This window comes from Lithobates pipiens, unplaced genomic scaffold (genome assembly GCF_037356315.1).
Source record: "Lithobates pipiens isolate NorthernLeopardFrog02 unplaced genomic scaffold, aLitPip1_a1.2 Scaffold_8, whole genome shotgun sequence".
NCBI classification, from domain to species: Eukaryota; Metazoa; Chordata; class Amphibia; order Anura; family Ranidae; genus Lithobates; species Lithobates pipiens.
In genome coordinates, this window is record NW_027507903.1 from 277,496,964 (window position 1) to 277,524,616 (window position 27,653).

Consider the following 27,653-nt stretch of genomic DNA (forward strand, 5'->3'; position numbering starts at 1 on the left):
ACAGTATGAAAATGCATCGTATTTCTCACCAGATACAAGAGACACACCAATTCTAAAGAACACAACCTCTGTTGGGTTTTATTGTCATCTGTGTCCCAGTTGAAAGATCGAGAGATGAAAATTCAAATTCTGGTCATGACAGTTGATGGATGGAAAAAAAAAATCTCTCAATGGGGATACCCGTCTTTGTGGCAACTGCCAAAGTTAGTTCCTCGCTTTGATTACAGATTACCTGTACATTGCTAAGGTTTTCAAAATCAGGAAGAAAAATCTGCTCAAAAACACAGACTTTAAACCCACTTTAGGCAAAAAAGTCTAGATTTCCATCTAAATGAAACAGTAGGATATTCTAGCAAAAGAAAAAAAACTTCCAACCTTGCACCTTTATGAGAAATACCTTTTCAATTAACAATTAATGTAGTGATCATAGAACATGTCTGGCTGTATTAAACAAATACATTACAGTTTGCAAAATCTTCTGGTAGCAAATAATTGTGTAAACAGGTGAGGGTATGGTGTGACACTTGCTGTGCTTGAAAAAGCATGAATTTCCATAACCAGTTCTTAACATGTGTATAAGATAAACCAGGGCAGCAAAAAGAAAATGTACTGAGCTTGAAAATTTTCCAAATCACTATGATTGAAAATAAAAGCAATTTATTAAAATTCAAGGTCATTAAATCATTCAGTGATTTAATATCACCATAAAGGCACCGTGAGTCTCTTGGTACACCTTTTAATTTTTGTTATCATGCTTGACTAGACATCAATCAGACTTAGCCAGAGTGCCATTTCTTCTCTTATTACATAATATTGATGTAGTGCTGAAGAGGATTAAAAAAGCATTTATATTTATGATTTAAATAAAATTACTTTTCATATCAGATCTAAAATAAAAGTTTTGGGATAATTAGAACACACTCCGCAACATAGAATACATTTTACAGACACATTTTAGTCACCTGAAATAACAAACAGAAAGAAACATAGGGAGTGGATAGAAATCTTGTACAATTATGTAGATATACAAATACACACAAAGCAAGTAAAAACGTCACAAAAAAAGTATTCAAAGTCCTTACATCATTGAAAAATACAATGAAACACTTTAAATACACACAATTGTTAAAAGTATATTTGCTTTTTAGACAAAGAAATCCTTTCAAAAGCAAAGTTCCCTGACATGTTCTTATGATTTTTCTTTCCTTTCCCTAAATTTCACATCAGCATGCACCTCTGCATGCTATTGTTAGATTGCCTAAAGCCTCGTACACAATCGGATTGCTGGCCAACAGAGCTTCAGACTTTTGTCCGAAGGGCGTGTGCCAGAAACTTGTCTTGACTTGCATACTAACGGCACACAATTGTTGGCCAAACACGAACGTAGGTACTACGTGGAATTTCAGCTCTTGAACTGTCAGTAATGAGCTAATAAGAATCTTCTGTTTGAAAGTTTAGCGGGGGTGGATACAACTGCCCCCTTTCAGCCCCTCCCTCTCTTGGAAGACCCTTTGGGCATCTTCTGGTAATGTGTTTGGTGAGCATTGATTCTGAGCATGCGTATTTGTACTTTGGACATTTGGCGGACTTGTGTACAGACTATACGAAATATGACAACAGACCGTTGTCCGCTGAAAATTTACTAGCCTGCCAACCAACATTTGTTGGCGGAAAGTTGGACAATTGTCTGAAGGAGCAATCTAACGGTCAGATTTTAGGCAAACAGTCTGTCAACCATACAATTCCCTGGCGAAAATCCGATCGTGTGTACGAGGCTTTAGGCTGCATTCAAATCTGAGCATTTTGTGAACATGAACAAAAGCGTGCATTTTGCGTTTGTTCACAAAAACGCATGTTGCACTTGTGGCGCTATTAAAATGAATGGGAGGCTCTATGGGTGTAGCATGAAAAACGCGGTAAAAAAAAAAAAAACACACAAAAACAAAAATGCCAAAATGTGAACCCGAGCCGAACACGTTAAAAAATGTTTTTTTGCTTACATTTTTTGTTTTACTTCCTCGTTTCCCTAAAGCCAATGGTGAAGTAGCCCTAGCCACACAGATGCCCTCTGCGAAGGCAATGTTGCAATTGCATTCAGGGAAATCCCACATAAATACTGTAAGATTTCAGTATTGTTATTTGGCGAATGCGTAATGAAATTACATTTATGTGCCGAGGGGGAAAAAAATGGTTTCTCCTTGAAATCTCAGGGAAAGGTTTTTGTTACCCAACATATGCTTGTAGTGTTGTGCATGCACAGTATAATAATAATTTTCAAAATGCAGGCCTAGGAACAAGGACCCAATCTAGCACCATAGTAAAAGAAAAATAAAGTATGAAGAAAAAGTCACAAAAATATAAGTATGAAGGTTTATTTCTACCCTATTCAGGTGTACAAGTTTATAGAAAAGGGATTGAGGGGTGTTCTCTTTAAGAACTGTGGGGTTAACTTTAAGAAGTCTCCAAAAATATAAAATTCTACCAATTTAGATATAAAAACAGGAAATGCAAAATAAATCATTTATACCCCACTCTGTTTTTTGCAAACCTAAGAATAAGACATACTTTGCTTCAAGAAATATTTACTTATTGCTTTACATACACTTACTAGCTGAAAAAAAGACATTAGAACATTGCAGAAAAAAAAAAAAAAAAGTACAAGTTTAGTGGAAGGTTGCCATGTGCAAAAAAGATCATCACACAACATTACCTTACTGATAAGTTAAGAACACATTTATCACATAGCCATTCTATACAATAAGCCCTGGTTCACACTATGAATTGCAATGGAACGTGCTGGGCATTCCTGTGCGATTCACATGCGAACAGTGTGGTGCAATTTAGGCCCATTCATTTTGAATGAGCTCAAATCGTACCAAAAGTAGTGCATAGACTTTACCATGCGATCCGGTGCATGCAAACGCACTGCGTTTGTGACCTGCGTTTAAGGCGTCTTTAAATTAACATTGACATTCACTGCAGGTCTCAACTGTGATGTATTTTGAACGCATTGTGGGAAACACGCACGGATCGTGGGTTTCCCACACCGCGTTCTAGTGTGAACCTAGACTGAATGAATGTACCAATGTAAAGCTAAACTTTAGCCACAAGCATTTTTATTCAAATAAAAAGCTTATACAATTAGAGATAACATCACTATATTGCATAGAACCTGTGCAAAGCTGTAAGAGGGGTCCAGCAGGTCTACCCAGTATAGATTGCCTGAAGAAAACGACAGGAGGAGGGTGGATACAAAACCAGTCACATTGCACAAGGAAAAAGAGTAAGTGACTGGTCTTTATGCGCATAACCCCTGCATAGAGGCATCATTTCACACTGGATTAGTGTACAGATCTGGAAGGAATACCCAAAGCAAACCAAGAGAGAATACACATACCTCTTGTATTTAAGCAATCTTTGCTTCACCAGGAGTTCAGCTTTAAGTAGCCATAGTGCAACTATAGTGTCCCACCATGATCTGGAGATTTGGCTGAGGTTAAACAAAATTCTGGTAGATTGCTAGTGGGTTATTTGATCTATAAATGTAAAACTACTCTTGTAAAATATGACAGTAAGACACCAGATTTTCTTTATTTTGGAATTTACATACAGCCTACTTTCAGATCTGGGGGGGGGGGGGGGGGGGGTGTCAGTCCCCTCCCAATATCAGTTTTTCATATCTGGTAGATGCTAGTGGGTTTTCTGATTCATAAATCTAGAAATACTCTCGTAGACTTTGTTTGAAGAACATTTATCTTACTTTTAGGGGGATACAGCAGGGTGAATAGAAGTTCTCCTACTGCATTAGGTGGTGTTAGCATAGTTTAGGGAGTGTCAGAGCTTAAAAACACAAGCAGGTCTCATCACATATAGCATTTACCAACAAAGTCCCTTTGTACAGAACAAAGGTATCATTTTTGGGGGTAACAGCCCTTTAACATATGGATACCCATTCCCAAGGTCAAACCAAGGGTTTATACATTACACACAGTGATAATACTTTTCAATATTTGCCACTTTTTCTTTACAGTTCCATTAACGCCGCTCCTCCCAGCATTGTAAACACTTGTTGCCAGTGAACACTGCATTGCCACCATAAATTAATTCTGCTTGAAGTTTTATCAACACTTAGCACAGCTGAGAGAAAACTTCACTCTTGTCTTGTCATTTCCATAAAAGGCTTTTGATTTGGGTTTTAAAAGTTAGAACGTAACCTTTTATTCTCTTCACGTAGCTTTTCTATCTCTGCAACTAAGTTTTCGTTTATAGAGTATCGTTCAAGAAGCATTTGTATTTCAGTCTAAAAGAGGAGAAAAGAATGGATAAAGCAGACACATAGGCAAAAAGTTTAGATGTGCAGTAAAATGCAGCAAACCACTAATATATTATTTATATGCAACTTTTCATTTAAATGTAAATAAAAAATACAGCAACCACTTAAAACACAAATAGCAGCATATTCCAGTCATAAAAATAAACACTTTTAAACCTTCAGAGACTAGAAATCATTGAACAGCAGGCAATGTTATGCTGAAAAGATTTGTGTAACTTAGGTTACAGGAGTTGAAAGAGAAATTGAAATCCTATTTTGTCATGTTTTGGAAACCAATGCCATCAGAAACAAAGAAGTAACATTAAAAATGAGCTTCTGCGAACCTAAATGAAATCGTCATAAGAAAATAATGGATCTTCAATTGGTGATCTGAAAATGCTAGTAGCCTGGACACATATGCAGGCACTCTATCTTGAATACATTTTAAATAACTGCCTCAGAACAAGTATAAAGTATAAAGAAACCACACATAGCTCGCCAAAAGCTTTGTCTCCCCAAGTTCGATGGTGGTGCAGGCCTGCCCAATTTACGATCTTACAATTGTTCCTGGACTTGATATCTGAAATGTCTCTTTAATCATACGATTGAGGATGCCCTGTTCTCCCAGCTTACCTTCTTGCCTTTCTCCACTCCAGATGAAGGGCATTGCTGTCTCGCCTCAGATCCAATATTCTCATTAGAGACACAGTCATCTCTTGAAGGGAGGGGCAGAGGCTGCTGAGGCTACCAGACTGTAAAACTGGTGTTCCTGTCACTTTATAACCTAGAAAGGCTAGGCTACTCAATGCTTCTTTGCCAGAAGGTGAAAATCTATGGAGTTCACATTTACCCAGGAAGAACCATCTTCTGCTATACGCCCTTTTCACTAGACTGAATGGTATCTGGAACAAGATCTTACTAACTCTTTAGGCAAACTTAAACTACCAGCTCCAAACAAGCCCCTTGATTTCTTCCTCCCTTAATTGTTAGGGGACTACTGGCCTATCCTAACTCATATGTAACTAATAGGTAGCCTTATTCACCACTATGCTATTATATAATGCTTTGTGATCACCACTTAAATGCGCATTACTCTGCTTCCACTCCTGAGGGTTCTAGATCATATTGTCACACCACTTTGCAGCTTTTGCATTCTACTGATTATGGGTAAAATTTGCCACCCTCCCCACTCCCTTCCCTTTCCTTCCCTCCTGCTCTTGTTTATGTCATATTTGCATAGTATTCAGGTCCACCTGTCAGTTTTTCAGGCGGACCTGAACGGATGCTCCATAGAGCTCTATGGAGCGTCGGATATCAGCGGTGACATGTCCGCTGACATCCGAGCCACTCCGATCCGAAAAAGTGTGACGGAGGAAAATGCTATTTTTCCACCCGTTGTCGGATTGGATCGGGTGACGACGGACACTGGGGTCCGTCGTCACCCGATCTCCCATAGGGGAGAGCGGCACTGTGACAGGTCTGTCCCTGCGCATTGCGCAGAGACAGACCTGTCCTCTGCCTGCTCAGCGGAGATAGCTCCAGCGATCGCCGCTGTGCAAGCGGATATCCACGGGGCGGATCATCACTGATCCGCCGCGTGTGAAAGGAGCCTAAGTGATTTAAACAACCGAGTTAAAAAAAGAAAAATAAGTCTTGAAGTACATTATAGGACATAGACTTGTTCTTAGACCAATGGGTTATACTCTGCCTCCAGTTGATGGACACTGAAAAATACAAAGCTGCGATGCACTTCAAAAAATGTTTACAGGCAAGAGAAAATCCTATTTATCTTCATGTCTCACAGAGTACAGGAAGGCCAATTCTTAGACCAATGGAGCATCAAAAATCAATCCCATGAGGGGTGGTCAACACAGCAAACAGTGGCCAACAGAGCCCATCAGCCACCTGTTAAAACTGGCCTGATGCTGGTAGGCCCATGAGCACTAAAAACTTCAGAATGTGCCTAGTCTGGAAAAGGGGAAAAAAATTGCTTCTCTTAAGGCAGAAAGAGGCTTTATTGAAACCCTTACCTTAAGGCAGAAGGCTTTATTGATTAGTATCAAATCCACCTAGCAATGGTGGAATGAGACAAAGCCTGCCCCTTAAAAGGGTTCACAGGTAAGACAAGAGTTTGATGAAAGAATGCTGTAGCAAAGGGGTAGCTTCACCATATGAGCCACAGTCATGCAATTGAGGGCAGTCTAAGATGCTTAGGATTAGGACAGAGAAATGAGAAGACAATGTTCTTCTTAACCACTTTCAGACCGGACCATTTTGCTGGTAAATGACCAGAGGTCTTTTTACACTTTGGCACTGCGCTGCTTTAACTGGTAATTGCGCGGTCATGCAATGTTGTACCCAAACAAAATTTGCGTCCTTTTCTTCCCACAAATAGAGCTTTCTTTTGATGGTATTTGATTGCCTCTGCGATTTTTATTTTTTGCGATATAAACGTAAAAAGACCGCAAATTTTGAAAAAAAATGATATTTTCTACTTTTTGTTATTAGAAAAATCCAATAAACTCAATTTTAGTCATACATTTAGGCCAAAATGTATTCAGCCACATGTCTTTGGTAAAAAAAAAGTCAATAATTGTATATTTATTGGTTTGCGCAAAAGTTGTCACATCTACAAACTAAGGTACGTTTTCTGGAATTTACGCAGCTTTTAGTTTACGACTGCCTATCTCATTTCTTGAGGTGCTAAAATGGCAGGGCAGTACAAAACCCCCCCAAATGACCCCATTTTGGAAAGTAGACCCCCTAAGGAAATTGATAAGAGGCATGTTGAGCCCATTGAATATTTTATTTTTTTGCCTCAAGCGATTGAATAATGACAAAAAAAAAATTTTTTTTTTTTTTTTTTACACAAAGTTGTCACTAAATGATATATTGCTCACACATGCTATGGGCGTATGTGAAATGACACCCCAAAATAAATTCTGCTGCTTCTCCTGAGTATGGGGATACCACATATGTGGGACTTTTTGGGAGCCTAGCCGCGTACGGGGCCCCGAAAACCAAGCACCGCCTTCAGGCTTTCTAAGGGCGTAAATTTTTGAGTTCACTTCTCACTACCTATTACAGTTTTGAAGGCCATAAAATGCCAAGATGGCACAAAACCCCCACAAATGACCCCATTTTAGAAAGTAGACACCCCAAGCTATTTGCTGAGAGGCATGTTGAGTTCATGGAATATTTTATATTTTGCCACAAGTTGCGGGAAAATTACAAACTTTTTTTTTTTTTTTTTTAACAAAGTTGTCACTAAATGATATATTGCTCATGCATGCCATCGGCATATGTGAAATGACACCCCAAAATAAATTCTGCTGCTTCTCCTGAGTACGGGGATACCACATATGTGGGACTTTTTGGGAGCCTAGCCGCGTACGGGGCCCCGAAAACCAAGCACCGCCTTCAGGCTTTCTAAGGGCGTTACAGTTTTGAAGGCCATAAAATGCCAAGATGGCACAAACCCCCCCCAAATGACCCCATTTTGGAAAGTAGACACCCCTAAATTTAGGGGTACACTAGTGAGACTAGGTAATAAATGGCGGGTGCCCTGAAACTATAAAAAAATAACTAACCAACCAGCGTCACCTGTAACAGTTATATGGTGATCACTGGTGAAAGGGTTAACTAGGGGGCAATTAGGGGGCTTTATGCGGTAGTATATGGGGGTCCCTGGCGCTATAAAAAGCTGCAGCGAACCTAAATACCTACCTGCCTAACTAGCGTCACCTGTGACACTAATACAGCGATCAGAAAAACGATCGCTTATTAGGCTGGGTTCACACTGGAGCGATGCGGGAACGCCACGAATGCGCGGCGGGTTCCCGCATCGCATGCCTCCCGGCGGCAGTTCACACTGCCCTATGCGAACTGCTGGGAGTGTCAGTGAAATGTTACTGACACCCCCAGATCAGTTCGCATATCGCAGTGCGATCTGCAAACTCGGATCGCATGGTGTGAACACCCATGCAATCCGATTCTGCTGCGGGCCAAAAAAAGGGTCCAGTGCGAATTTGCGGCGGGTGCGGCGAATGGCTGAACTCGAATCGCACAGAGATCGGATGTGATTTGCACTGCAGTGCGGTGCGAATCACATCCGTTCTCATAAACCGCTGCAATGTGAACCCAGCCTTAGTGACACTGGCGACGGGGGGTGATCACGGGGTTAAACCTTTATTGGGGGGGTTAGGGGGGTACCTTAGAACTAAAGGGGGCTAACCCTAACTGCCCTAACAGTTATTAGTCACAAATGACACCCGCCGGGTGATCAGGGGGTTAAACCTTTATTGGGTAATAAATGGCGGGTGCCCTGAAACTATAAAAAAATAACTAACCAACCAGCGTCACCTGTAACAGTTATATGGTGATCACTGGTGAAAGGGTTAACTAGGGGGCAATCAGGGGGCTTTATGCGGTAGTATATGGGGGTCCCTGGCGCTATAAAAAGCTGCGGCGAACCTAAATACCTACCTGCCTAACTAGCGTCACCTGTGACACTAATACGGCGATCAGAAAAATGATCGCTTATTAGGCTGGGTTCACACTGGAGCGATGCGGAAACGCCGCGAATCCGCGGCGGGTTCCCGCATCGCATGCCTCCCGGCGGCAGTTCACACTGCCCTATGCGAACTGCTGGGAGTGTCAGTGAAATGTTACTGACACCCCCAGATCAGTTCGCATATCGCAGCGCGATCTGCAAACTCGGATCGCATGGTGTGAACACCCATGCGATCCGATTCTGCTGCGGGCCAAAAAAAGGGTCCCGTGCGAATTTGCAGCGGGTGCGGCGAATGGCTGAACTCGAATCGCACAGAGATCGGATGTGATTTGCACTGCAGTGCGGTGCGAATCACATTCGTTCTCATAAACCGCTGCAATGTGAACCCAGCCTTAGTGACACTGGCGACGGGGGGTGATCACGGGGTTAAACCTTTATTGGGGGGGTTAGGGGGGTACATTAGAACTAAAGGGGGCTAACTCTAACTGCCCTAACAGTTATTACAGTCACAAATGACACCAATGCAAAAAAAAAAAAAAAAAAATGACATTTGTGTCACTGTGACTGGGGGGCAGGGGTAATTGGGGGGGTGATCGGGGGGTAAAGGGGGGGTGTGAGTGTGCCTGGCATGTTCTACTGTGTGTGTAGAGTGTTGGTGCAACTCACCGATCCGCTCTCCTCCGTGTCGGAACGAAAAATACCGACACGGAGGAGAGAATACATCACTTCCTCTCCTGTGTTTACATTACAGGAGAGGAAGTGATGTCACCGGGGATTTCTATTCGTCGGGAGCGATCGCGAGGGGGTGGCCATGAATGAATGGCCGCCCCCTCGTCCCGGATCGCTCCCGGACGAAAACCGACCGCCGCAGGCACCGGGCGGGGGCCCGATCGGGCCCCCGACCCGCGGGAGGCAAGGGACGTACATGTATGTCCTTATGCCTGCCCGTGCCATTCTACCGACGTACATCGGCGTGCGGCGGTCGGCAACTGGTTAAAGGAGACGCATGGGAAAGCAAAAATGAATAGTACACATAGTAAATATTACCCTCATGCTTTGATGACATTTTCTCTTCCTTCAATTAGTGTAGTACAGGCACTTGAACTGTCAGTAATGAGCTAGTAAGAATCCTCTGTTTGAAAGTTTAGCAGGGTGGATACAACTACCCCCTTTCAGTCCCTCCCTCTCTTGGAAACAGGGACACTTCCAAGCCGCTAGACTAGAACAGGTAAAACTCCGACGTGGAGGCACGTTAAAAACTGCAGTCTCTTCACCTCCAGCAGCTTTGCTGGTCTAATGTTCTGCGCTGCAATTTTCCTTTCATGCATCTGCTCTTCTCTGCAAGTGCTCCCTACCTCCCCCATGGGCTTAGATTTTCTCTGTCCTCCAAACCCCTTCCACATCACGCAGCAGCTTTCAAAGCCTATGTTGGCTTCTAGATGGGGGGGGGGGGTTGTCAGAATGATGAGCAGGAAGGGGTAGGGGGATATAACACTTCTCATGCACAGCGACCCTTTGAATGAACACAGGAAACGCTCTCTACACTTGCCGTCCCCCCATTTACTGTGTCTGTTTAGTAAACTAACACTGAGCAATGAGTAGAGAGAATACATTCAATACATTTCAGAACTACTGCTTTACTTAAAGCTGTGTGCACACAGATTGTTCTGCTTGGAGAAGGGAGAGGGCTGAATCCCGACCAGATTGTCGGCATGAGAATCCAGAGAAGACTTTAGCCCCTCCCATAGGTAATTAACTCTATTTTAACAGAGTGCAATTCTCAGAGGGCTGGAATGATTTGTAAGTACTAGCAGCTCATAAGGATTAAGGTTTGTCAAAAAAAGAAACCCATACTTGTCTTAAGGTGGATAGAGGAAGTCACCTTGGGCAAAAAGGCGGTCCATGTCCTATCAACCTAATCCCCCTGCGACAAAAGAAAGTTCATTACTTATGCTCCGAGCACAAGTAATGCCAACAATAAAGGAAACCTTTTGAATAAAAACAAAGCATGGAAAATCCCTAATAGGTTTAAATAGCATTTCTTGAAGAACAGAAAAAATAAAATAAAAATAAAAATAAAAAACACAGTACAAGGTCACACTTTATGCACTGGAGAAAAAACATGCGCATCCCCTGATTTAACACTTCTGAAAGGCTTACCTAGGAACGAGAGAGGCAAGAGGCCTCTGGAGGAGGGGGGGGGGGGGGGGATAGCCAAGGTCAAAATTTGACCCTTAACATTACTTGAATAACGTGCTACCCCAACATTTCATATTTCTGTGTCTGCTGTGCAAAATACTTGTGTTAAAAAACATCCTGCTAACTTTGTAGTGCTTCCTTTGTGTGAAATAATTCTGCCAGCCTCCATTCTTTCCTAAACAGATCACGTTCGGCATGAGAGCACATCTAATACAGGTTAGGTCATTTTTTTGGCTGCACTGGGAGAACGGCCTTGCCTGTTGTCCAACGATCAGACTTGTGCCGATATGTCCCCCTGCACAGCCACTGGGAAGATCAGTGTAATAATTTCTCTAGCCTCCCCTCTAAGCCCCTCATGCAATTGAGAACAGAGATTATGTGATTTATAAAGAAAGGAAAAAAAAAATTGATATATATATGTATATATATATATATATATATATATATATATATATATATATATATATATATATAACTATATATCTATATATGGAATTCTGATATGCAATGCTTGCCATCGCACACAAATCAGGGATACATAAAATGTGACCAGGTGCACAGCAAAGACCTTAATACATATAACACAAAAGAAAAAGCGGTCTTGAAAAGTGAACACACCAGCATGATTTTGAACTGACAACAGAACATGCATGCTTTCTTCATGCCAGGTGAATTCTGTCAAATGCCTCTGTATTCTGCAAACAATCGGAGGAAATTTGAAGACCTTGTTCTTTCCGATGTTCAGTCAAGATTTCGAGGCACCATCTTTGCGTAAATCTTTCTCATTCCCAAATTCTGTTTGAATCTGCCACACTGTTTCCCTGCTCATGTTCAACTTTTCTGCCATCATTCTCACACTCAATCTTCAATCTGAGTGTACGAGGGTTTGCACTCGGTTTACATTTGAATCTGTCATTTGTGCTTTTGGCTGCCCACTTCTTGCATCATCATGGACAACGTCCCGCCTCTCCTTAAACCATCTATGCCATTCAAAAACACTTGATTTCTTTATATGATGTTCACCATAAGCCTGTTGTAACAGAGCTTAGATTTCACTCGCACTTTTGTCAATTTTCATGCAAAATCTGATGTTCACCCACTGTTCCAGATTCCTGCCACCAGTGCAACACGTTATTTCTTTTACTACTCTGTAAAGACTGGGTCAACTGGTCTACGAACCTGGCAAGTACAAGTCAGAACACACTAAAGTGCAAATGGCTATGTGACTCACCACCACAGTTCTACGACACAAGCATTGAGTGTGTTAAATTGCCACACCTGTATATATTTTACACAAAAATATACAAATATATACAGGAAGGCCTAAAAAATGTATACACGCTTCAATATGAAAAATATATGCATGAAAATGTCATTACTAGATTTATATAATCAAAGGGTATCCAAGTTGAGTTTGAATTATGCAATCACATTAGGCGCTCAATGGTAACCATTAGCATCCAGACACTTGATTTCAGCGAACTACTGCATGAACAACATTGACTAAAGCGTCTACAGGAATTGCTCTGCATGGTGTTTTAATTTTTTTCCCAAAGTGCAGTTAGTGTAGGTGGATTTCTACGCTTCCCCACATCCTTTAGTGTTCCCCACCGATAGAAATTGAGAGGTTTTAAGTCCAGGAAACGTGAAGGGAATTCAACACTTTTACATCCTATCCAACATCCCGGCAGAATGTCATTGAGATATCTCATTGGTAAGTAACGCGGTGCACCATCTTGCTGGAAGTAAAATTGCTCATCTGCATAAACTGCACGAATGGTCAACAACATGGCAACAATGCTGCGACCACTGACATCTTTAGGGAAACCATAAGACTACACATTGCTGCCATAATTCAATTTGGACATGGATAACAACTGTTTAAATGTGTATACATTTTGTGGGGTGTATGTAATATACACACACACACACATACACACACATCTATACAGTGTCTTAAAGTATTCGTAACCCTTGAAATTTTCCACATTTTGTCATGTTACAACCAAAAACGTAAATTTATTTTATTGTGATTTTATGTGATAGACCAACACAAAGTAGCACATAATTTGAAGTGAAAATAAAATAAATGGTTTTCAGAATTTTTTACAAATAAAATATCTGAAAAGTGTGGCATGAATTTGTATTCAGCGTCAATATTTTGTAGAAACACCTTTTGCTACAACTACAGCTGCAAGTCTTTTTGGGTATGTTTCTACCAGCTTTGTACATCTAGGAGAGTGAAATGTTTGCTCATTCTCCTTTGCAAAATAGCTTAAGCTCTGTCAGATTGGATGGAGAGCATCTGTGAACGGCAATTTTTTTTAAAGTCTTGTCACAGATTCTCAATTGGATTTAGGGCCAGTTCACACCACAAAAACACCCTCCAGGTTCGTTCCTGATGGGTTTCTGCATGTATTTTTGATGCGTTTTCGGATTCTTTTTTTCCCCCCCATGTTTTTCCCACTTTACTAGGTTCCAATGCATTTTTGATGCATTTTACTCACCTAGTACCAGTGCAGGAAAAATGCAGCATGCTCTACTTTTACTGGAACTGACTGCACTGGTGTGAACTATGCCACTGGAAACCATATAACCTACTTAACATGCATTTTTGATGCAGAACAAAAACGCACTGGACTGCATGTGGTGTGAACTGGCCCTTAGGTCTGGACTTTGACTGGGCCATTCTAATACATGAATATGCTTTGATCTAATCCATTGTATTGTAGCTCTGGCTGTATGTTTAGGGTCCTTGTCCTGCTGAAAGGTGAACCTCCACCCCAGTCTCAAGTCTTTTGCAGACTAACAGGTTTTCCTATAAGGTTGCCGTTTGTCTCCATCCATCCACCCATCAACTCTGACGAACTTCCCTGTCCCTGATAAAGAACAGCATCCCCACAACATGATTCTGTCACCAGCATGTTTCACGGTGGGGATGGTGCGTTCAGGGTGATGTGTAGCGTTCATTTTCTGCCACACATAGTGTTTGGCTTTTAGGCCAAAAAGTTCAATTTTGGTCTCATATGACCAGAGCACTTTCTTCCACATATTTGCTGGGTCTCCCACATGGCTTCTTGCAAACTGCAAATGGAACTTCTTACGGCTTTCTCTCAACGGCAGTTCTTGCCACTTCTGGCCAGATTTGTGGAGTGCAGGACTAATAGCTGTCCTGTGGGCAGATTCTCCCACCTGAGCTGTGGATCTCTGCAGCTCCAGAGTTACCATGGGCCTCTTGGCTGCTTCCCTGATTAATGCTCTCCTTGGCCAGTCTGTCAGTTTAGGACGACGACCATGTCTTGTTGGGTTTGCAGTTGTGCCATTCACTTTGTTTTCAGATTATGAAATGAACAGAACTTTGTGAGATTTTCAAAGCTAAGGATTTTTTTTTTTTATATAACCCAACCCTGGCTTTAAACTTCTCCACAACATGATCCCTGACCTGTCTGGTGTGTTCCTTGGCCTTCATTATGCTTGTGAAGGTTTTCTAAGAAACCTCTGAGAGCTTCACAGAACAGCTGTAGTTATACTTAGATGAAATTATACATATGTGGACTCTATTTACTTAATTAGGTGACTCCTGAAGGCAATAGGTTCCACTCGATTTTAGTTAGGGGTACTAGAGTGTAGTGGGCTGAATACAAATGCACACCACACTTTTTAGATATGCATTTGTAATACTGTCTTGCATACAAGTGCAAAGTTTATGGTGTTGGGCAGAATATCTTGTAAGGAACTTTGTGATCTGATCTTTGGGGTTACATTTCACATTGGGGTAAAGCAATTGATTTCTGTCTCTGTTGGGGGCTTTGTTCTATGCCCTCCTAAGCTCTTGCTATATCCCCGTTGCCGCAGGCATAATCGTAGCTCTGCTGCTTTGGTCTTGAAATCCAATTTGTGTGTACAATTCCACCGAAGGCAGATGTACTGAGCATATCGAATGCTGTGCACTAGAGAGGTGGGATGTCAACAGCGTGTTGCCCGCGGTACATTTCCTGTAAAGTTTTGTAGCTAAATTATTGGATACATCTTTATATATCGATAGGTCCAAAAAAAAGTGTCCCAATGCCAATTCATTGTTAATTTTAGAGTAAAACGATTGATGTTTAACTGTTGCATGAATTCCTGTAGTGATTCAATAGTACCTGTCCAAATCAAGAGGATACCATCGATATACCTGAACCAGCAAATAGCTTGGGCCAGGTATGGTTTCCAGGGGTAGGCAAGTAACCTACCCCTGGAAACAGTGAACCTTGTAGCCTCATACTGGGAACTTCATGCACCCAGGTATTTTATCCAGTACTCTTTGCTGTGCCACTTTTGCCCTAGTATGTGCATTCTCCTGGTTTTCATGGCATGTTTGTTTACTCCACTTCCCAGATGGTGAATGTTTCACCTGCCATTCTTGGATGCCTATATACCTCCTTGTGAATGTGCACACATGATTCTGTTTGAATTTCTTTATCCCGGACCAGCTAATCAAGGTATTTTGAGCTCTGTTAGTCCCCCTTTCATATAATTATCTTTACGACTAGGCTTTTACTGACATTATATGTTTAAAGATCCCCTGGATTGAAAAGCAAAACGCATCTGGTTCAAAGTGACACACACAGCAGTGGAGGCAGATTGGCTTATATGTAAGCATTGGATTAAATGTAGGCATTTTTATCTTGCTGAGCTCACCAATGCATTTTTCTTTCCTCAGAATGTACCAAGCTCCTGATTTTGCCACTACTGGTGCTGCTATCTCTCTAAGAGATTTGTTTTATTTTTGAAGCCTTACAATGGCCCGTTTCACTTGCATGGACAGCTCCTTTGAATGCATGATGTAGGTTCACAGCAATAGATTCGAAAAGCAAATACCACACTTAGAATCAACTCCAGACCCTTTACCTGTTTAATGAAGAAATAACAAAGGAGTAGCCCACATCTGGCCAGGAAACCGCTTTTGATTCAATTGTCCAATTACTTTTGGTCTGGGGAGGGTTGGCTATTCTGCTATTCTTAAGAGCTGTAATTCCTAAACCCTTCCTCTGATTCAGATTTGTACATACCTTCAAATTAAACCTGAGAGAGTGCACTTTTAGCCCATATCCACTATATAACTATAGCTTGAATATGTTTTGGTAAATACCTGAACAAAAACTAAAATTGAGCCTGTGTCCAAATATATATGGACATAACTGTATACTTTTAGGCCAAAGACTTGATTCAGAACCCTCTAAAGAAATGACTAAACTCATCAGGTAAACTTCTGTGCCTCCAACCAAAGTACACTGGTCAATTGCGATAATAGATTTTGTAGGATGTGGACTTCCTAGTTTTCAGAAGGGTAGATATGCCTGAATCTGGAAGACCCCTGTCCTTCAACAGACTTGTTCCTACAGCCTTGATGTAGGATCCAACATGGTTCCTTGGGACTACAGGTTAAGACGATCTGGGAGGGACCATCTAGTGTCTGCCAGACAACTGAGCCCTCCTGGACCAATTCGGTGCAATGATAATCACTGGAGAATACCACCCCTATCCTGCAAAGCCAGTGAGGAAGAAGACGAAATGGGAAAAAGGCAAAAAATGTAATTAAAGTCCAAAAGATTCACATCTGGCATCCCCCGCCTGCATCAGGGAGCTCGAAACACCCCCTGGATGGAGATATAATGTCGCTGGATCTAGGCTTTGGTGACTGAGATAGTCAGCTTGCCAATTTTCCACCCCCAGAAGGTGTACAGTGGACAGAGGTGGGAACTTGATGTTCTATACAAACTAGTTTCAGTTTCTTGTATTTGAGCTGTGCAACTTTTGGTGCCTCCCTGATGTAGGCCACATCCATTGTAGTGTTTGATTGCACCCTGACAGGTGACCTCAAAGCCGGGAGGGACTAATGCAGAAGATATGGGTGAACCTACCCAAGGTCGAATACATTGACCACAAGATAAAATTTCCTCCTATGACCAGTTCCCTTGAACTGAGAAGGAACAAAACTTCTCCTAAATCTGGATGGTGCCCAATATCGGAATTGCCCAAGATGTCGAAAAATATGAATTCTGACTCCAGCACTGGATCAGAAATTCACCACTCTAGGGCAGAATTAGGTCTTTGTGGTCATATGCTTGGGACGATCCAGAGGACTGAAACCATTTGTCCCATGCAACCAGAATGTGAAGCAGTCCTATACTCAAGTTGCACTCAAGACTGTTGCAGCTCCAAAGACGGCTACCTTCAAATTCAGAACCCTCATGCAGAAACAAATTGAGATATTCTCCCTGGATTTCAGAATATTTACCTGTAATCTGAAACAGTAGGTTTTCCTGGGAGAGAAAACCCAAGACAGCCATATCTAGGACTAGACCCAGGAACTCTACCCAATGAGAGGAGTCAAAGCTGACTTTTCCTGCTTCACTCTGGGTTCACACTTGTGCGATGTAGACACTGCATGTGATTCGCACAGGAATGGCACCACATACATTTTATAAGGCTAAAATCACATCACATCCACATCAAAATGGTGCAGGACCCTTTTTCCCCCTCCTCCGCACCTGAAACACCCATGTGATGCAATTCTGGCAATCAGACAGTGTTTCACAATCTGTTTAATCTTTTTCAGGGTATCATTAAGATAACATTAACACCCACAGCAGACCTCATGGATGCCGTGCGACTGCATTGCAATGCGGCAAACGCACAGGATAAGCTGTGGTTCCGCATCACATAAGTGTAAACGAGGGCTCAAGATTCAACTGAAGCTCTGTAAGCATAATGTAATCACCCCACTGCTAGACACTGTCAAACAGGACCACACTGACTGTCACCTTAAGAAAAGTGTCTTGACAGCCCACAGTAAAAATCTCCTAGTCCGAAAGAGCCAGAATCGTGGCCTTCTCTCAGATAAAGGGTGGCAATCAGAACAGATTGCATAAGAACCTTCAATTCAAGAATGGGGCACCTTTGGCTTGGGAAAAGTAAATCATTTGGAGTAAATCTGCCCTAGGGCAGCAAGATCTGCCTTTGTGTGGGAAACGTGCATAACTTCAGATTGTAGCCTCCGGACACAAGGTGTAAAACGTACTGATCCTAAATTTCCTGGGTTCATACATCTCTGCACTTGAATAGGTGGGGGCATACCTTTACTGGGAAGTGGACTTGTGTCAAGGCTTGGAGGAGTTTGAAGTCTTGCTTTCTAGGGAACGGACTCCCAGACTCAGACAAAGGGCTAAAGGTCTGGGAGGGATGACGAAGAATTTTTATTTTAAATTTGTTAGTTACTTATATAGCACCATCAATTTACACAGCTCTTTACATATATATTGTACATGCACATCAGTCCCTGCCCTCAAGATGCTAGGGACCCCAACGTAAAAATATACGGAGGCCAATTTAGACAGAAATTTGATTCTTTTGTCATACTTTCCTTTAAAATTCTTTCCCTTTAATATGTCATGGGACACAGAGTTAGGCTAATATTCATTACCTGCTGGGTTATTCTTCATCTCCAGGTGAGTGGACACTGGAAGGCCAAAAAGGACTTTAGACAGGAAGTGATCCCCTATAACCCTTCCCATACAGGAAGTACTTCAGTTTTGTAGCAAGCACTGAATCCTCAAAAAGAGGGGAGGGACCTCTGTGTCCCATGATGTACTCAAAGAAAAGGATTTTACAGGTAATTATGATGAAAAAAAATCCTAATTTTCTTTTTCATACAGTGCCTTGCAAAAGTATTTACCACCCTTGGCTTTTTACCTATTTTGTTACATTACAGCCTTTGGTTAAATCTTTTTTAATCTGAATTCAATGTGATGGATCAGAACACAATAGTCTAAGTTGGTGAAGTAAAATTAGAAAAATATATACATAAAACTATTTTTCAGAAATAAAAAAATGAATACTTGGTATATGCTTACGTATTCACCCCCTTTGTTATGAAGCCCATAAAAAGCTCTGACCTTCTTACCTTCAGAAGTCACATAATTAGTGAATTGATGTCCTCCTATGTGCAATCTAAGTGTCACATGATCCATCATTACATATACACACACACACCTTTATGAGAGGCCCCCAGTGCCTGCAACACCGAAGCAAAAGGCACTACTAACCAAACACTGCCATGAAGACCAAGGAACTCTCCAAGCAAGTAAGGGACAATGTTGTTGAGAAGTACAAGTCAGGGTTAGGTTATAAAAAATAGGATTTTTAAAACAGCTTACCTCTAAAATCATTTTCTTTGATGTACATCAGGGAACACAGAGCCATAGTAATAACTATGTGGGTGTATATCGGCATATCAGGTGCTAGACACTGGCATGCCCCTTAAGACGTGAACTTCCCCCATATAACCCCTCCCATTACTGGGAGTCCTCAGTTTTGTAGCCAAGCAATCAAAGTGTATAAGAAGAAGGGAGGGACCTGTGTCCCCTGATGTACAGCAAAGAAAAGGATTTTACAGGTAAGCGGTTTTAAAAATTCTATTTTCTTTTCTTACATCAGGGGACACAGAGCCATAGTAATAACCATGTGGTACGTCCAATAGCAATGGCAACTGAAGGGGGGGGGGGGGGGGGGACAGAATAAAGGAAACAGGAGGCCAGAGGACTCATACTGCAGTGTATGCTGTGCCCAAAGGCAATATCCTCATGACCTTTAATATCGATTTGAAAAAAATTGGATAAACGTCTGAACCAAAGACCAATGTTGCGGTCTTACAGATCTGAGCCATAGAGGCCTGATGATGCACCACCCAAGAGGCACTAATCGCCCTGGATGAATGTGCTTTTAATATGAGAAGGAATAATTTTCTTCTTTAAGCTGAAGCTTGATCAATCACTTAAATTCATTTTGGAAAATAGTGGATCTTGTCCATATCTTGGACCCTCTGGCAGTACAAACAAAACCTGTGTTTTGGGAAGCTGAGCGGTCGCCCTTAAATAGATTCTGATTGCTCTTACTACATCAGGAGACTGTAGTGCTTTCTCTCCCAGAAGCCTTAATCTGGGGAGAAACAAGGAAGAATATCATCTTGGTTTAAATGAAAACCTATTACCACCTTTGGTAAGAATTCAGGATGAGGACATCAAACCACCTCGTCCTTATGCATGATGAAATATGGCTCTTATATGACAGAGCCATTAGTTCCAATACTCTTCTAGCAGAAGAAATGGCAAGCAAAAAAGATCATCTTTCTTGTCAAAGAACCAAGAGAATTTCTTGTATGGTTCAAACGGCTGATTTAACAAAGCCAACAAGACCAATTTTAAATCCTGAGGATTTAGAGGTGCCTTGATAGGGGGAATAAACCGTGTTACCACCTGAATAAGCTACGAACCAAGAGTGGGAAGCAAGAGGCCGTAGGAAGAGACATCGACACGGCCTGGATCTGGCTCTTGATAAAAGTCAAGACCAGCTTCATATCAGATCCCATATGCAGGAATCCTGCCTATTGCCATACTTTCTGGGGTGCCAACCCCTGGATCCATACCAAGAACCTATGCCTTGCAGATTCTATAGTAAGTGATTATGGAAGCCGGCTTCCTGGCATTAGTCAAAGTAGACACTACTAAAGGAGATCACCCATGATCTTTTAGAGTGGGATTCAACAGTCAAACCTGTAAAACTCCTTGTCCGTAAAGTAGGATGAAATACCGGACCCTGTGCAAGAAGGTCTGGCTATAATGGCAGAGTCCAAAGGACTTCAACTGCCCTCTTTATGATCTCAATAAATTAAGATCTTCTGGGATCCGCTGGGGCCACTAGAATCACCTCCTTCTGTTCCTGCTTAATCCTGCGGAGAAGGCGCAGAAGTAGCAGAGCTGGGAAGACTAGTGCGTCTTTTCTGCCTGCTAGCGGACCCCTTGTTTGGCATAAAGTTGTCAACCTTATTAATGAATCTGGACGCGTATAGGTCCATGTCCGGAGTACCCCATCTGACATACTGCTAGGAAGATGGGGTAAAGAGATCATTCTCTCGGAAATAATTGTTGGCGTCTCAAGTAGTACGCCTGAAATATTAAAATTGCTGATAGGCGAGGAGTGTTGTGTTCTGCTAAAGCTAGAACATTATTCACCTCTTTTTGGGCTGCAGGACTTCTCGTGCCTCCCCTGGTGATCGATGTAAGCCACAGTTCCGTAGGATCTGACTGTAATCTGGTCAAACCACCAAGATTCTATGGCCAGATGTATGACCTGAAACTTCCAACAAAGTTGATAGGCATGGTGCTCTAACCTGGACCATCTCCCCTGGACTGAATCTTCTTCCAGGGCTGCTCCCCAGTCTAGAAGGCTGGCATCTGTTGTTAACACCTTGCAGGAGAATTTTCCCTCCTGCTGGATAACAACCACCAATTTAGGCTCTGACCTATGTTGGTAACCCAGTGTATTGGAAATAAACAAGGCCTGAATCCTCTTTATTCCAGACCAACAGGATGGCGTCTTGAAGCAGTCTTTGAATAAAACTGCGCGTAAGGGACAGCCTTGAAGGAGGCCACCATTTTCCCTAAAAATCTCCTGCAGCCAAAATGAAGGAATTTTCCTTTCCTGATAAGTTGAATTAGTCCTACAATGGAACAGATTCAAGTCTGGGGTAAGAATACCTTCTTCTGTATGGTATCCTGCTTGATGGTTTTAAGGAGAATCTTCCTAGGCTGAGAATCCAACCTAGAGATTTCAGCTATCTACAGCTGAGATCAGACTCTGGTTTTAGACCTGAGACTGAATGATCTATTCAAAGTAGATATTCTAATAGGCTAGGGCCGCTATGCCTTGAGCCTTTAACTTGGCTAAAGGAGGTGCCAGAATCTTTCAGAACACTCGTAGTGCTGTGGCCAAGCCAAATGGCAGTGCCACGATTGATGAAAATAATTTTATATTTCAAACCGCAGAGATTTCTGGTAAGTGGGAAACTTTGGCACAAGGAGATATGCAACTCCCCTCCTTGCAGGATGGGCACAGCTAGGGATGAGCTCAGGCGTGTTTGCATGGAACACGTGCAGAGCCCTCCAGGAAGTCGGCACAGCTCTGCGCTAATCACAGGTAGTGATACATTGCCCCGATGTGCGGTTGCAGAGATTGAGCAATGTCTCACTGCCTGTGATTAGCGCAGCGCTGTGCCAACTTCCTGGCGGGCTCTGCATGTGTTTCATGCGAACACGCCTGAGCTTATCCCTAGACACAGCCGAATTATGAAAGGATCGGATGTTTAAGTGCCGATTCAAATCTAAAGTGGGTCTTACCTCTCTTTAAGGTCCCAGAGCCGAGCAAAGTTTGATCCAAAAACCCCGGTTCCACTAGGGGAATCTCTGATATCACCCACTGGGATAACAGCTGATCCAGAGACCAGAAAGAGACACTTCTCTTTCTTTCTCTTTTTTTTTTTCTGGAACATTATGAGCATTCTTTGAGGAGATGGACACTCTTCCATAAAGACTGCCGCATCAGCAGCCCCAAGGACCCCACAGGCAGCACCCAAACAGGACCTGAACCCTCAGATCGAAAGCCGACTGGGCCATCCGGGCTCTTGAAACTCTAGAAGTAACCTAGAGGAAAAAATAAAAAATGAAGAAATCACTGAGATACTCCAATTGCAACCAGAACTGCAAAAGACATCCAGTCTTTCAAAGGAAAATCCAACCTTAACTTGCTGGATCCTTTAACATCAGTGCATTATCCACTGGACATGTGAGACTCTGCTCACTGAGGTGATTGCAGCATTAATAGCTGGAACCTCCCATTTCTTTCATAGAAAGGTTCTCATTCAGATTATAGAAGTTATGCATGAATAGGAAAAAACATCCCCAGGTGGGGGAGGTTCAAATGAAATCTATTAGAGGTAGATACCTCAAGAGCCTGTGGCCGGCAACAAAAAGATTAAGTAAGGGAGTAGACAAACACCTGACTTGTGCGGCTACTCCCTCCCTGTTAGGATCCTCTGAAGAGGAAAAATAAGTATTTTCCAATATCTGAGAAGATCTACCTGATCCCCAGCCTGCTGCACCTCAACAAAAGGGCCCAGAGGACTAGATGGGAATCTGCTATGTTTAGTCCTACTATGGAGAGACATCATAGCAATAATCTTTTAAATGGTAGAAGAAAAACCTGTTTGTATGAAATACACAGAGACAGAAGTGTTCTACCTTTGACGGCTTCATCTGACTGGCTGTATTTTTTTTACCTCTCGGGGGAGAAAGACAGACATTCTTTTGGAAGGGTTTTTAGTTTGTTGTATACAATTAACCCCTTAGAACCCCAAGAGTAGTTCCTGGACCCTTTGTCACTCATAGCTTACAGTACAAAGCAGAGGCAGTACCAGCAAAAGAATGTTTCACTTGCTAGGCTATAGTACAGTTCAATAACTGCTATTAGTCCTAGCTTTACAGTACAATGTTGTCGAAAAGAAAATGCCTGTGTCACCAAACCTGACCAGCAACCACACTGCTCTGTCCCTCCACCGCCAGGCAGTAGCTTCTCTTACAGAGCTTTAACTACTTCCTACATGTGTGGCCGGCGTCTGACGCCGTTTAGCCACACCCCCGCACGAAAACCCCCCTTTTCCTGTTTCAAACAGGGAAACGAAACTCCCGCGTGAGCACCGGCATCATGGCGGGCGGCGGGGGGTAAATCCTCCGCTCGGCGAGCAGCCATGACTTGCCCAAAAAAAAAACATTTTCCTTTTTTTTTTTTTTTTTTTTAAGAAAAAGAGGCAACTGGCTGGCATTCAAATAGATCAAAATCGCCAATCTGGGGGCCCAGGAAGTGATCAGAACCCTCTTCACCTGAGGGTCTGAGCTGGCATGAACCGAGAGGAGAGTGGAGCTTCTGCCGTTTCAAGAAACAGCGTCAGAATGGTGAGTGCTCATTACAGCCTCCAGTGGTGACAAAAACAAAACAAACGATCTTCGCCCTTCACGGTAGGCTCAGAGACCTTGAAAGGAAACCTTCAGGAACAGGGGTACACTCAGATAATCCCGCAATCCTGGACCTGCGAGAAGACCCTGCCAGTAAACTTTTATTGTCCTTACTACCAAAGAGTATTGGATCCCAGGGCCCAACTTAAAAGCATTCCGAAGTAAAACCTTGTGTCTTCGGATGACGAGGCCCGGGTACCATTTATTTAGTCCATTAGACATCAGAACAGATCCGGTCAGGATGGCTGGCTCTCAAAGGATTACTGCCCCTGGAGCTCAGCACACACATCCTTACACGTGCCCAACACCTTAGACACTGGCGAAAAAACTGAGGACTCCCAGTAATGGGAGGGGTTATATGGGGGAAGTTCACGCCTTAAGGGGCGTGCCAGTGTCCAGCACCAGATATACCGATATAACCCACAGTTATTACTATGGCTCTGTGTCCCCTGATGTAAGAAAATAAAAAAAAATATTCAAATCTTTGATGATCCCTAGGAGCACCATCAAATCTATCATAACCAAATGGAAAGAACATGGCACAACAGCAAACCTGATGGCCGCACAACAAAATTCACGGACCGGGCAAGGAGGGCATTAATCAGAGAGGCAGCACAGAGACCTAAGGTAACCCCGGAGAAGCTGCAGAGCTCCACAGCAGAGACTGGAGTATCTGTACATAGGACGACAATAAGCCATACGCTCCATAAAGTTGGGTTTTATGGCAGAGTGGCCAGAAGAAAGCCATTACTTTCAGCAAAAAACAAAATGGCACGTTTTGAGTTTATGAAAAGGCACGTGGGAGACCCCCAAAATGTATGGAGGAAGGTGCTCTGGTCTGAAGTGATTAAAATCAAACTTTTTGGCCATCAAAGAAAACGCTATGTCTGGCACAAACCCAACACATGACATCACCCAAAGAACACCATCCCAGTGGTTTTTCAGCAGTCGGGACTGGGAAACTGGTCAGAATTGAGGGAAAAATGGATGGTGCTAAATACAGGGATATTCTTGAGCAAAACCTGTACCACTCCGTGTGTGATTTGAGGCTAGGATGGAGGTTCACCTTCCAGTAGGACAATGCCCCCAGACACACTGCTAAAGCAACACTTGAGTGGTTTAAAGGGAAACATGTAAATGTGTTGTAATGGGCTAGTCAAAGCCCAGACCTCAATCCAATAGAAAATCTGTGATCAGACTTAAACATTGCTGTTCACAAGCGCAAACCATCCAACTTGAAGGAGCTGGAGCAGTTTTGCAAGGAAGAATGGGCAAAAATCCCAGTGGTAAGATGTGGCAAGCTCAGAGACTTATCTAAAGCGACTTGGAGCTGTGATAGCCACAAAAAGGTGGCTCTACAGTATTGACTTTAGGGGGGTGAATAGTTCTGCACATTGACTTTTTCTATTATTTTGTCCCATTTGTTGTTTGCTTCACAATAAAAACAAAAAAAAATAAACATCTTCAAATTTGTAAGTATGTTCTGTAAATTAATTGATGCAAATCTTCAAACAATCCATGTTAATTCCAGGTTGTGAGGCTACAACACAAAAAATGCCAGGGGGGGGGTCAATACTTTTGCAAGGCACTGTACATCATGGGACACAGAGTCAGACTAATATTCATTACCTGCTGGGACGTCCCAGAGCAATAGCCTTGAGGGGAGGGAGACACCCTGCCAAACAACAGCCATCAGACCTTATACAGAAGCTCGTAGTACACCGCGGCCGAAAGTCGAACCCTTAGCTGCTCAAACATACACTTGATAAACTTTTGTGAACGTATGCACTGAAAACCAGGTAGCAGCCTTAAAAATCTGACCCACAGATACCCGACGGCGAAAATCCCAGGAGTTTCCTATCCCCCTGGTAAAATGAGCCCTCACCCTAAAAGGGAGGAGCTTTACATTTCAGACTATAGGCCTAAATGTCCAATTGAGGGACCCAATTGGCAATGGAAGCTGCCTGCCCCTTCTCTGGTCCCCTTTGTTAAAACAAAAAAGGAGTCTGATCCTTGGATCTCCGCAGATCTAGACAAATAAACCTTGACTGCCCGGACAATGTCCAAAGAATGCAGTCGTCTCTCTTCCACTGAACGAGGCTGAGAGTAAAAAGAAGGCAAAATAATATCTCAACTTAAATGAAAGGCCGACACCACTTTTGGCACAAAGGATGGAACAGGTTGTAACGTGACCCTGTTGCGGGGGCGGATCAAGTATGGTTCCCTGCATGAAAGGGCCGCCAACTCCGACACCCTTCTATCCGAGAGGATAGCCATTAGGAAGGCTAGCTTGCGTGACAGCAAGTCTAATGGAATTTCCTTGATAGGTTCAAATGATTGTTTCTGTAACACAGCAAGTTCAAGTCCCAAGGACACATAGGTGACCTAATGGGGGGAAGCAAGTGAATTGCCCCCTGTATAAAGGTTTGGACCAGTGAAAGGGAGGCTAAAGGCCTTTGGAAGAATACTGATAGGGCTAAAACGTTCCCTCTGATTGTACTGAAAGCCAATTTGATTTCCACAGCTGACTGTATAAGAGAATTCTCCCAATCACATATTTCCGAGGATGCCATTTTCTGGCTTCACACAAAGCAATACAAGTCTTAGAGACCTTATGATAGAGCTTCCTAGTGACAGCTTTTCTAGCATTCACTAGGGTAAACACCACTTGTCCCGAGATACCACAGTTCTTTAACACCCTGGCATCAATAGCCATGCCGTCAAATTTAAAGACTGTAAATTGGGGTGGAACAGATCTGTTCTGATCTTGACCATTTACCTTGAGCTGTGAGCCCCTCTAGGGTCGCTCCCCAGCCTGAGAGACTGGTATCTGCAGTCAGTATTCTCTACGTTACCGGGAGGAAGGCTCTTCTCTTTTGTAGGTTCTGATCCTGCAACCACAAGTTCAGGCTTAATCGTGCCCGAGGAGATAAGAACACTGGATAATCCAAGGCCGGTCCTCTCCCGTTCCAAGCCAACAAGATGTCTTGCTGTAGAGGCTTGAAATGGAACATACAGAGCCGAAAGTAGGGTTGTCTGGTGCCCCTTATCGGATGCACCTGATCCTTCGGGGCACAGATCCTTGCGGGTGGCAAGAATACTCTTGCTTGGACCGTATCTAGGATCAGACCTAAATACTTTAGACCTTGAGCTGGTATCAAGGCTGACTTTTCGGTATTCCCCCCCCCCCCCTTTTTTTTTTATATTTAATCATTTTTATTAAACTTTCAAGTACAAAATTAAAAAGAATATTCACAGCTCTCAGAAATCTTCATCTCAACCATAGTTAACACAAAGACCGAGCTATACACAGCATTAAGATTATTGCAAGCTTACCTTTTAGTTAACCCAAAATCCCACCTAACCCACCCCCTAATTGAATACACACTGCTGGCACCAGTCACTCCAATTTTCGGTATTCCTGATCCAGCCTAAGCTTTTCAAATACCGCACTGTGCATGTTATGCCCTGTACTAGAGCCTGCAATGAGTGATCTCTGAGCAGGTGGTCGTCCAGATAACCTGAGAGGGGAACCCCCCCCCAACTCCAGCTTGTAACCACAGGATATAATTGAGGTGACCCACTCACCCTGATCTGTTGTTCTCCAAATTACCGCAAGGTGCAGCAACCTTCCCCCCACCTGATGGAGTGGAGGCGTCCCCTCAAAAGGAAGGCTTGGTGCTGGGTTTAGAAGAATTTTGGACCCAGGGCTTTTTCTGGCCTTGGCCTTTGCCCCTGG

At 42.8% G+C, this 27,653-nt stretch overlaps 1 protein-coding gene across 1 annotated transcript in view; it reads right to left on the reverse strand.

The window, feature by feature from the left end:
- Window positions 1-640: 640 nt before the first annotated feature.
- The window catches only part of NEDD1 (NEDD1 gamma-tubulin ring complex targeting factor), a gene marked incomplete in the record, with an annotated part of 138,295 nt that continues 111,282 nt past the window's right edge, over window positions 641-27,653 (reverse strand). The window contains 1 exon segment of the mRNA XM_077472056.1: window positions 641-4,300. Coding sequence (XP_077328182.1) covers window positions 4,196-4,300 — 105 coding nt within the window.